General features: G+C 48.5%; 1 protein-coding gene across 1 annotated transcript in view; it reads right to left on the reverse strand.

The window, feature by feature from the left end:
* PPP2R5D (protein phosphatase 2 regulatory subunit B'delta) overlaps positions 1-11,669 on the reverse strand; it is an 18,286-nt gene extending 6,617 nt beyond the window's left edge. The window contains exons 1-2 of the mRNA XM_039854495.1: positions 11,516-11,669; positions 6,834-6,911 (exon numbers count right to left, since the gene is read on the reverse strand). Of these exons, the coding sequence (XP_039710429.1) occupies positions 6,834-6,911; positions 11,516-11,542 (105 nt within the window). The 5' untranslated portion in view covers positions 11,543-11,669. The remainder of the gene's footprint in view (positions 1-6,833; positions 6,912-11,515) is intronic.
* Between the last annotated feature and the right edge of the window lie 403 nt (positions 11,670-12,072).

Raw genomic sequence — 12,072 nt, forward strand, 5'->3', positions numbered from 1 at the left:
AAAAGAAGCAGTAAAAGAATCTTATTTGGAAATGTAGAAGTCAATCTCCAAGGAAAGAGTTAGAAGTTGAAAGTGACTGCCACAAAACGACAGAAGGGGACCTGGTCAGGGGTTGCCCTCTTCATTACAAGTCCAAGACTTTCTGAACAATGTACGTGTTCACGTTTATCACGCTGATAAAAATTTAAAATAAAACAAAGAGCCAAAAACTATGTAATGACAGAAAACTGCATCCTATGCTAAGTGAAATAAGGATAATAGATTGCTGTACATGCAAAATGAACTCTCCCATACTACTACACAGAACACAGGCACAGAACCCAAAACCCGGTTAAGAAGAGGAAAAACAAGAGCAAGTCCACCACTGTGGTCATGACTCTCTCCTGTGGTAGCAGAATGAATGACTTTTTTCTACTTTTCTGTATTTTGTACAAGCTGACACTGCTTTGATAATGGGAAAAATATGCTAATTTTAAAGTTATCTCTTTATTTCCTCCTAGACATGGTCAGAGTCCCACGAAGCCCATTTTTAGAAGTGTACACACAGATATTTGCAGAGCTGTCTACCCATAAGTACTGTCCAGGTAAACCCCTGTTGGAACAGGACAGCCCTTACCCCCAGAGACTGCAGTAGCACCAGAAGAGTGAGGCCACATCCAGCTGGGTACCCAGGCTGCAGGGAAGTTGTCCTGTCCTCATACCTGCCATCCCTACTTCCTCTCCAGACATGCTCCACAAACTCTCACTTCACACAATAAGGAGTGGGAGAATCTGAAATCCTCTGGGATGGGGGAAGGGAAGAAAGCAGAAAGGTAATGCTTTGTAAGCTCTGAATGTTTTATCGAAACAATTATGTCGAGCTTGTGACCTATCTGGAGATCAGAGAATAGGATGGGAGCACAGGGTCCAGCTTGGGGCAGGCCTTGGGTCCAGTGTAGTTCATTACCACTTTGACCATGTGGCCCTCTCCTCCTAAAATGGCAGCCCCCAACACCAATTTGATGAGGGGAACACAAGGAAGTAGGGCAAAAGCAACCATTACACAACTCTCTTGTCATGACCAGCTGTCAAACAGTGTGATTTTGTTTAGACAGTGCGAGGCACCTTGAGTCTGGGGTCTCTCTTCCTGTATATGGCAGATGGATTACATATCGGTGGGAGCAAGGTAGAGAGGTGGAAATTTGGGGGGCCAGAGCTTGGTGTGCCTCAGACTCTCCCCTGTCTTGAGCCTCCATTTCCCTGTTATAGAAACAACCAAACCCTTAATGGAGCTTAATGGTCAAGGGCAGACTGAGCCTGACTGCCTGGATTTGACTCCTGGTTTTGCCATTTATTAGCTGAAAGTCATATAGTCTCTCTGTGCCTCAGTTTCCTCATCTGTAAAACAGGGATTATAGGACTGTAATAAGGCTTTATATAAACAGTAGTATGTGGCACACAGATGTGTTCTATAAGCAGTATCTTCTATTACTATTACTACTACTACTATTATTATTATTAATTATTTCCCATCCCTGGATTTTAGGAATGTAGCCTGGAAATTCCTGATATTAGTACACCTCAAATGTCCTTAGAGTCCGTTATTTTCCTTGTTTTAAAATGGGTGCACCCAAGAAGGCACTGCATCTTTCAAGACCCAGCTTAAGTCCTACCTTTTTCCAGAAAGCCTTCTCAAATGACTCTGGGACTTGGGTATCCACCCCGTGTTCCTGACCTGACAGTACTTGTCTGTTCCACTGGCTCTGTGATCATCCTCAGTGACTCCTCTTGCTCTGCTCATTCATGTGTTATCCTCCCACTAGATAGCATGTCTCTTGAAAAGCGTGGACCCCAATTTATACCGCTCTGGGTCCCCTCAGCACTGGCACCTAATAAGCATTCAATGGATGTCTGATTGGTTGATCGACTGGGGGCCAAGCCGAGGCCCCTTCCCATAGGCCCTTTTTGTCCTGACCTGGAAACCCTCGGAACAGAGCTCTGGACAGAGGCAGGAGTAGAGTGGGAGGGAGAAACATTAGTGGTCCTAGTGTGAGGAGCTCTGTGGCAGCGGAAGAACAAGACAGGAAGAACATGTCTCTCTCTATCCTCCCAGATAAGACGTAGACACCCTGCACCTCCACAAACCTTATACTGAGGGCACGTCCAGGAAAAGGAGGCATTCTTCCCAGAAAGGGAAAAGCAAGGCCTCAATTCTCTGCTAATGAGGAGGGGGTTGGACCAGATCAGTGGTTTCCCAACCATTCTCCACATAAGGTTTCAAGAGAAGAAAGGATTGCATGGCTAAAAATCTAAGTTTAAAACCACCCAACAAGTTAGTACCTAAGAGCCCTTCCCCACTAGGATTACTTTATTGAAGGCTAGGATGGCCAAGGAGCAGCTGAGCAGGCTGTCTGCCTCACTCCCACCCCACTGGGCCACCCTGTTTTATAAGGACCACTGGCTCCCAGGCCCCAGACAGAAGCAGCATCTGAGAGACAGCTGGTCGAGCCAGCAGAGCCCCTGACTGCCAAGCCTCGATGAGGTGTCCCTGGTCTGTTCACCCTTCACTAGAAGCATGCTTGTCAGAAGGGAACTATGGGGATATGTCAGTGGCTCGCTTCATGTTCAACACTTTCTCCTAAAAGCTCCAGCTTCTGACTTCTCCTCCACTGACCTGAGCTGCAGGTAGGAAGCAGGTGAGTCCCCCAGAGAACCTTCTGAAGCCATCAGAGCATGGGTGAACACTGACTGAAGGCCATGTTGCCAACATGCTCTCCACCCCCTACTATGTCTTGCCTGGTCCCACTTCTAAAACTCTGTAGTGGTTATCTCCTCTGCCTGAAATACCTTCTTCTCACACTTCTAAATTCTTGCAGGATCCAAACTCCAAGAAGGCATCCTAAATTCAGGCATCCAGCGATCAAGTGGCGCTTTGAGTTTCCACACCACACTCACACTCAGGAGACTGCAACTACACTCGCCCACTCTGAATCAATCCTGGTCCAACCTGATCCTAACACAGCCCCATATTTAAACACAAATTAAATAGGAGATAGAAACATTATTTAAGCACTATAGAAAGTATTGTAACCGAAAGATGAAAGACAAACAGTGAAAAATGCAAAGATGAATATTATAGCTTTTGCATAATGAACTAACTAGCCAACTAAAAGTCGATTTTAGTTTAAAACCCTGAAAATCAGAGGCATTCTCTCCTCTACTGAAACCCAGAGCTCTAACTAGCTGTGCTTAATTCTTCCTTCATTATTCAATAAACATCATGCTAAGCTTTAGAGATTAAAAGGTGAATAAGACATGGCCCTTGCCCTCAAAGAGTTCACAGTCCAGTGGGCAAGACAGACACAAACACAGCTAATAGTACAAGGGAAATGCAAAAGCAGAGACAGCAACAAAGGATATGGCAACACAGAGAGGACTGAGTTACAAACTCTGCCTGAAGATTAGGGAAGAGGTCCCTGAAGAGGTGACTTCTGATTTGGCTCTTAAAGGATAAGCATGGTTTAGGCAAAGAAAGAAAGGAGAGAAATAAAGCAGTCCAGGTCAGTGGAATCATATCAACGAGGGCCCTGAGTCATTATATCAGAAGACGGGGAAGTCCAGTGGGACAAGAAACCAGAAAGGATGGGTGCTAGAAGAATGGGTGAGGCCAGCCCAGAAGGGCCGAGGGTATGAATCTGAATTTGTGAACAATGAAATGCCAGCATAGGTTTCTAAGTAGAGGACTGATAAGGCCAAATATGTTTTTTGGGTAACAACTCCGGCTACAAGGAGGTCAAGTTGAAGTGGGAGAGAATGGGATAATTTCTTCCTCCCTTTGTCCCCATTCCCAGGATGCAGGACAGAGCACAGCACATAGAAAAGTCCACAGTACTGAATTGCTTTCTCCAAAAACAGACCAAGAAAGACCCCTGCCTTCAGAGCAGGTCACAGTGAGTCTGACTTAATCTCTTAAGGCTCTTTTCCATTCTAAGATTCTGTTCTAGAATCTTAGAGCAGGTGTATCATGTCAACAAGAACACAGAGAACTGGCTCCCAAGCCGCAGAGACCTGGGTTGAATTCCAGCTCTACTCTTTTACTGCTGAGTAAAAACTATTGAACATCACTAAGCCTCAGTTTCATCTGTAAAATGGGGATGATGATGATAACAGAATGACCTCATGGGAATGTTGTAAATATTAAATGAGAAGATTATAAGATTAAATGCATGAAAAGTACAGTGCCTGGTACAGAGCGTACTGGGTAGAACAGTGTCCCCCCAAAATTAACATCAACTCAACATCCATACATGTGACCTTATTTGGAAATAGGTCTTTGCAGATGTAATCAAGTTAAAATGAGGTCGTACTGGATTAGGATGGGCCATAAATCCGATAGTACTGGTGTCCTTTAAGAAAAGGGAAATTTGGACATAGAGACACAAAGACACACAGGGGAGAAGGCCATGTGGAGCTGGACGTAGAGACGGGAGTGATACATCTACAGGCCAAGGAATGCCAAAGATTGTTGAAAGCTATAAGAAGCTAGGAGAGAAGCATGGAACAGATTGTTCCTTAGAACCTCCTAGGGAAAGAGGGAAATGGCCTGCTGACACCTTGGTTTTAGACTTCTGGCCTCCAGAACTGTGAGGGAATACAGCTCTCTTATTTTAATCCACCCGGTTTTTAGTAATTTGTTATGGCTGCCCTAGGAAACTAATACATAAGTCACTGTTCAATAAAAGGAATGTTGGCTGCTATTATTATTAGGATCAACTGGAAAGACTGGCAAATGCTCAACACCGGGTAAATTGGGCTGTAAGAGCCCCAAATTCTGGACTAGGCGAAGGGCAAAGGAAGGACTATGCCAAACGGCTTTTGGTGACCTGGGCCTCACAGCCTGGCCCCAAACTTTTCCACCATCCCTTTGCCTGGGGCCGCATGGGGGCACTTCTAGAAAATTATGAAGCAGAATTCCTGAAGCTGCCTTATACAGGTGAGCCATAAGTAGCATTTCACAAAACAGATCCCAAAGTGAACTCAAGGCTCTCCTTTTCAGAGGGCTTGAAACTGACCCATTGCCTTTAACAGTTCTGTCCAGAAAGGCTGTGGAGAAATCCTAGAAGCTGGTCTCAGCATATTTCTTACCCTGTTTGAGTCTTCATTTTCCCATCTATAAAAAGAGAGGGTTAGACTCTAAATTTCCTCCCAGCTCTAATTTGAAATTGGTTTGTTTGCTCATTCGCCCTTCACTCACTAATGCATTTAAATGCTGGCGCCTCCAGTGTACCAGGTCCTTTGGCACTGAAGGAGAGCTTTCACCAAGCTCACGTGCTAACACAGGAGCAAACTGATAAACGATGAATTCACATGAATTGTTTCATTACAGCTCTGGTTAAGTGCTGCTAAGGGTGGTACTAGGAGGCAGAAGAGCAAACAACAGGAGCGATGACCTCGTTTTGGGGATGGGGGTGGGTGGTCAAGGAAGACCATATTTAGAAAACGACATCCAATCTACCTAAAAACTGAACAGGTAGGAGTTAGGTAGGCAAAAGGAGTGCCCCCCTAACTATTCTTTTCTGTCCCCTTAAATCCTGTTTCTAAGTCTCTCTTGTTGCTTTGAATGCCAGTTGCCAGCTCCCAATACCTTCCCTCTGGGTCCCACAGATGTCGTCATTCCTGAAGGAGAGACTGAGCCCAGATGATCTACAGTGAACCAAGTGCATGAATACACGGGTGTGGGGAAGAAGCCAGCTCCTTCCCTCAGAGCTCCCAGTCTGGTGGGTAGAAATACATGTGGGAACAAATAGTTATAACACCCAGTGTTAAGTACTATCCTGGAGACCTGTTCAGATTACTGTGCTAGTGCAGAGGAAGGAGGAATTTATCTTCACCAGTCCTCAACCTCCCTATCTGTAAAATGGGGGGAACCCATCCTGCTTCTTCTGATTACTCAAGTGAGGCCTAAAATAATGGTCACAGGTGTGAAAAGTGCTTGGATCTCTTTGGAGGTGATAGGAACCAGAAGTACCCAGAAAAATCTAAATCCAGAATTAACCCCAGTTGTTAATCAATCTCTTCTCCCAAAAATACATCAGACCTGCCCATAATTAGAGAGCTCTGTTTCCTGTTCTCTCTCTCTCTCAACGGTTTAGAACAGGAGGCAGGAAGCAGAGAAATTAAGGATCACCAGCTCCTTGGTAATATGGGCACTTGTTCAATGTGTTCACAAGATCATGTGCCATCTCGAGCACCCCACTGAGCACAACTCACAAACTTTCTGGACCACCTTAAGTCCTTCCACCCTCCAGTGCTCTCTCCACTTGCCATTTATTGCTTTACAGCCCTAGATTGCCAGGCTGCACTGACCTCTGCTCATGGCTGTCCTTCAGTAACTCCCATTTGATCAGGACCAAGGGCAGTGGGCCCAGCCCTGCCTGACTCAAGGACACCAGCCACTCCCCACCCCTGCCCCACCCAGAACCACACTGAAGCCACTCACCACCCGCTATGAGCACCTATGTACTTCTTCCCTTTACCCCAGGACCTGGTACCCCTAGCTTTTCGCCCTAAGGAAAAAAGAATTTTCAATACTCAAGATTGGTAGAGAGAGAAACAACTTTCATAGGAACTGCTGGGGAGTCTGAAGAACGGGAAAGCTTATTTGGTCTATATCAGTCAAAGGAAAAGCCTGCCTGAGGGCAGTCTGGGTTGTTCAGGTCCCTCCCAAGCTGTCGAAGCGTCCTTCCCTTCTGCCTTGATAACTTCTGGCCCCCTGGGATTCCTCACCCCACTAGCCATCCAGCAGTTGGAGCTGGTGCCTGTAGCATAACTAGGGCAGCACCCATGTTCATTACCTCTTCAGTGTTCTCGCCTCCACCATCCTTGCCCGAGCTGCAGGGTTTGGCTGTGCCTTTGGCAAGCTTAGGGGGCTCCTGAAGTGAGAAAATGGAGTTAGGGAAGGGAGAAGCCTTGTCTAGACTTCTTTGTCTTAACTGTAATTATCCTCTGTCCAATTTAAACAACCAACCATCAGAACCACCAAGCACCTACCTTGTACCTAATCCAAGGAAAGGGGATTTGCGGTACATAAATGGAAATTCAGTCCCTCCAAGGAGTTTAAAATCTGTATTGGGAAGACATCTCCAATACACAATTGCTCTTTCGCATCCCAAAGCTGGTGTATGAGTTAGGGCCTGAGTGGGCCTCTGTCAAGACTAGGGTGGGAAGTCTTAAAAGTATCATGGAACAAGCTGCTGAAACTGGCTTCTGGCTAAAATGCGCAAAGGGTACCTGAGGCTCTCATGCTGGAGGGGAAGGAGCCACCACTCTCCCCACAAGGCCATCTGGAAAGACCTGGAGGCATTTTTTCGGATGTCCCGAGTAGTAACCAGACCAGAGGGCATAATCAGTGGGACCCAGTGATGCTAACAGGTATGGAAATTGTCCCAAGAATGCCTTGGTGGACAAGCACAGGGACAGGGATGGGGGTAAGGCCCTGAATTACTACAAAGAGTGAGTACTAGTCCCAAGTCTCCCCTGGGAACCTGGCCACTGGCTCAGAGCCCTGGCCTGCCCAGCATCTCTTCCTATGCTTCGGGCCAAAAAAAGCAACTGCACAGGAACAGGATGGGGAAAATGTGAAAAAGACTTGGGGATTTAGGTCTGACTGCAAGCTCAAAACAAATCATCCGTATACCATGGCTGCCATAGCAGCTCACATGACCTTCCGTCCACTTAAGAGACCTGTGTGAAGTGCTTAGCACTGGAGGACATAGAAGCACCCCATCCTTGGCACTGAGGGGGGCACTCAAAAGGATCTGGTTTAGCTATGAGCATCGGAGTTTGGGAGGGACAAAGACAAATCCTAGGTTTTTTTTCCGGGGGGAAATACAACCCATACTGGGAGTGGATTCAAAAGCATGTCCTGAGAGCAACAGCTGCAGGAACTGCAAGAGGTAACAATGGAAGGGAGGAGTCATGGCAGGAGGGGGAGCAAGAGGGATCTTTACAAATAATTAAAGGGCTGCCCTGTGGACTAAAGATGCAACTTGTTCTATGCAGATCCAGAGGCCCAAGAGCCATGGGCTGAAGTGGCAGGAAAACAGGGTGAGGTTCCGGCCAAGGAAGAATTTTCTCTCAAAGCAGCTGCACAGAAATCAGCTGCCTAGAGAGGCTAAAAACTCCCCAACCCCAAGCGCATTCAAGCTGGGGAGCATTCATGCCTCCACTAAGGCCTGTTACAGAAGGGATTCAAGCCTTAAACGAAGCCCGGATTGGAGGACCTTGGAAATCACTTCCAGCTCTGAGATTCTGTGACTCAGTAGCACCCGAGCCCCTTCAGTGAGAAATGTTAAATTAAGTGATTGTGACTATGGGGGCAAAAGGATTTCAGGGAGAAGAGAGCTCTGTGTGGGTGGGAGTAGGGGGAGGCTTCCTAGGGATGTGGGGGAAGGAAACCCTTCCCAGGTGTGGGGCAGCTCCAGGCAGTCACACCAGCAGGCATGAGCAGCTCCTTCTTTGGGCTAAGCACTCTCCCAATGCCTGACCCAGCTGAGCACACTGACCCCTCGCCAAGTGGCCAAGCAGTGGCTCAGAGATGGGGTGGTGAAGTAAAGGCTGAGGGGGTGCAGACAGACACAACACTGAGGTGACCATCTGCACACACCCCAGATGTGGGCCCCTTGGACAAAGCTAACCCCTCTTCATATATGTTTCACCTCTCTACTTTATCATTAGCTCCTGGTTCTTTTTTGTGCCCCTCCACCCACCCTACATCACTTAGTCATATCTCTCAGGGATGCATCTAAAAGATATCCCAGCTGTCTGGGTGTGAGTGGGTGTGTGTAGGTATGGGAAGACCAGGCCCACCATTCTTGCTCCCTGGCTTCCGCAGAACAGGTGAAGTGCACACACTTCAGCCCAGTCCAGCAGACCAGTACTGCATGGCACCATGGTTTGGAGCCAGACTTGTGTTCAAGACCCAACTCTGACTAGTTATATAATCATGGGCAAGTTAACTAGCCTCTCTAAGCCTCAGTTTCCTCATCTATTAAGTCACGACAATCATGGTACCTAATTCTCTTAGCACAGTGTCTGGTATGTGAAAACCTTAATGTTAGTCAATGTTGTCACTGTTATCATGAACAAGAGAAAGTGGGAGGGAGCAGGGGTACCTAAAAGAGGTAAGTCTCAGATCAGAACATGAGGGAAGAGGGATGCAAATGCCCTCGCCCCAAGCGATTGACTCAGCATCCATCAAGTGCCCACTGTGTGCAAGGGAGATGCCAAATCAAAATGGAGCTTAGTTATTATCACAGGGGGAAGAAAAGACTTGTCCACAATTAATTCCAATCCAAGAGAACACAGAAGGGTCATAAGTAACCTAGCAAGTGTTCTGCAAATCCAGGGGAGGAGGGAGAGTTCAGGAAAGGCTTCCGAGAGGAAGCCATGAAGGGCAGCCAGGATTGGGACCAACAGGAATGAAGAAGAAAGGGGAGAGGTGATGGATGAGCAATAAAGATCCCCTACTCAGCCCTTCTTTATACCCCCCTGCCCATCCAGGCCAACCTCAGTCACATGTCACCTTCCTCCCCCTCAGGGCTTGCCAATCATTGAAGGAGGTCAAATGCAATTGGAAAGCAAAAGCAGAAAGTTAAACCTTACATAGGACCAGAGATGTCTAGCCCCAAGCACCTGGATCTCTCCAACACTCTTTTCCAACCAAATATTTATAACTGTGGTCCTAGCAAATCTAACTAAAATTTTTTCTTCTCAATCATCTAGTAGAGAAAAGCTTTTCATGGATGAACCAGTATCTGTTCCATTAGACTAAAAACTACAGGTAGGTAGGGACTTTATCAGCTTCCCCTGAATTCCATGCCCCTCCACACTCCTTAAAGAAGTGTGGCTGACTTGTGTGTGCATCATCTACAGCTAAGCTGCCCAAACCACCTCAGCATGCTCACTCCCCAAGGACAGGGCCTGGGGTGGGACACACACCCTTGCCCAGCTTAGCACCCCAGGAGGTTCAGTGTCTAGTACACTATTACCAACTCTACACTCAGAATATCAGGCTGAGAGGTTACAGACACAACCCAGAATCAGAACTGCCCGGTGGATCTCCAACAGCCCCAGGATAAAGAGTTTCATTGATAAGGTCAGAGATGGCAGCCCAGCAACCCAGGCAGAGGGCAAATGAAAAGCAAGACACCTCTAGGGTCATCAAGTTGGTGCTTTATGCTGATGCAGAACACCAGGCCCAGAGCTATCTCCCACCACCGGGGGCCAGCCCAGGAGAGGATAAGCTGGGGGAGGTTGGAACTGGTATCCTAGCATCCTCTGTGTGAGTCTGTACCTCAAAGGAACCACATCTCTGAGTCAGACCTCAGCAACAGCATGAAATAGAGGGTAGAGAAAGGCAGGGATGAAGAACAGGGGAAGGCGGTATGGAGGTACAAGAGGAAGGTGAAAGAAGGGAACATCAAGAAACAGCCTGCATCAGGACACCATGACAAAGGCAAGGGTGCTCAGGGGTGGTTGGCTCATGGAGTGACTGATAGTGAGGGCAGATTCCGGATTTGTAGATAGTATGGCCCAGGAAAGACAGAAGTACAGCACTGCTGCTGGAAAAAGGGGAAATGAAAAGGTTATCCTAAGATTAAGAGAAAGAGCCTGATCCGATCTGGAAAGGTGACTGGTTTAGAATCAACCTGGGAGTTGATTGATGCCCATTAAGGGGGACTTGGTACAGAAGAGACCTTTATGTCAGAAGCCCTGATATTGTAGCTGGGCCTCCAACAGTCTGTGTGACCTTGGCCAAGTCCCTTCCCCTGTCTTGGCCTCAGTCTCCTTATCTGTACTACTTGGGATTGCACTGAATGCACTCAGAGGTCCCGTCCAGCACTGACATTCTAAGGTCCCATCGACAGAAGGAAAGGCTCAGTCCCGGCTTACAAGTTTGTGTGTGAAAGAAGAACTAGAGGGAGGGGCCTAGGCCAGATTTAGTGGAGAAGAGAGAAAGCAGAGCTGTTCTAGGTCAGGGAGCTTGGCAAAGAGGGAGAAGGGGCTGTAGGGGACGGTAGAGAAGGCCGGGCCAGGCCCAGTAGAGTGAGAAGGGGAGGGAAGGATCTTGGAGGGGGAGGTAGTTTTGAAGGGAGGTGCTGTCTCAGATGAGAGGCTGTCCCAAACAGGCAAATGGGTGGGGGATGGGGAAAGTGATGGGGGTTGAAAAAGCAGGGGAGTGCCTTGGGGCAGGGGTAGATCTGGCGGCAGAGGGTTACCCTGAGCCGGGGCTAGGTGGAAGGAGGAAGAAAGGTCCAAGTGGGGGCACTCTCTCCTGGGCAAGGTGAGGGAGCTTTCTCAGCTGCGGCACAGGCTGGGGGTGCGACCAGCAGCGGGGGCGGAGGGCTGGCCCAGGGAGTCCTGCGGGGGCCGGACGGGAGGGTCAGTCTGGGGCTGTCCCGGGCCTGGCTCGGGCCCCTCCCAGAGCTCCGCGCAGGCCCCAAGGCGGAGGCGCAGAGAAAAGGGCCACGCTCACCTTCTCCTTCTTCAGTTTATAGGGCATCTCGGCCCGTCCGGACCTGGCCCGGCTCCTGCGGCCCCGCTCCGGCTCCGGCTTTGCTCGGCCGCACTCGGCCCGCTCGGCGTCTCTTCGCCACCGCCTGCGCGCTGCGCCCGGGTCGAGCTGTGTCTGCGCCTCCAATTGGCCCGAATTCTTACAAACCTGCCTAACAACCAGGCGCCGCCTCTTCGGATTGGTTATTGGAGCCAAGCTGCTTCCTTTTTTTCTCATTGGAAAGGAAGAGTACAAACCGCCAGGGTTCGGCTCCCAGAATTGGCTGAAGTGGGAGGTCCTGCCCTAAAGTGGGTCGAGCTTAGCGAAGGAGGCGGGGTTAAAGGGAAACCCAAGCTTAGCACCGACTGCCGCACTCCGGCGTCTGTGGTGCGTTGGCCTCGGCCATTCTTCGCTATTCGTTGTCTTCTAAAGTGGCTCTCACTCTTTCTCCACTCCGCTACTCTGCCCAGCCCAAATTGAAGGAAATAGTCCCTAAAATGAAGGGTATCTTTCGTCATCAGGGTAACGTTAGCACGAAC

The sequence above is a fragment of the Pteropus medius genome, unplaced genomic scaffold, assembly GCF_902729225.1.
Source record: "Pteropus medius unplaced genomic scaffold, Ma_sr-lr_union100, whole genome shotgun sequence".
Lineage (NCBI taxonomy): Eukaryota > Metazoa > Chordata > Mammalia > Chiroptera > Pteropodidae > Pteropus > Pteropus medius.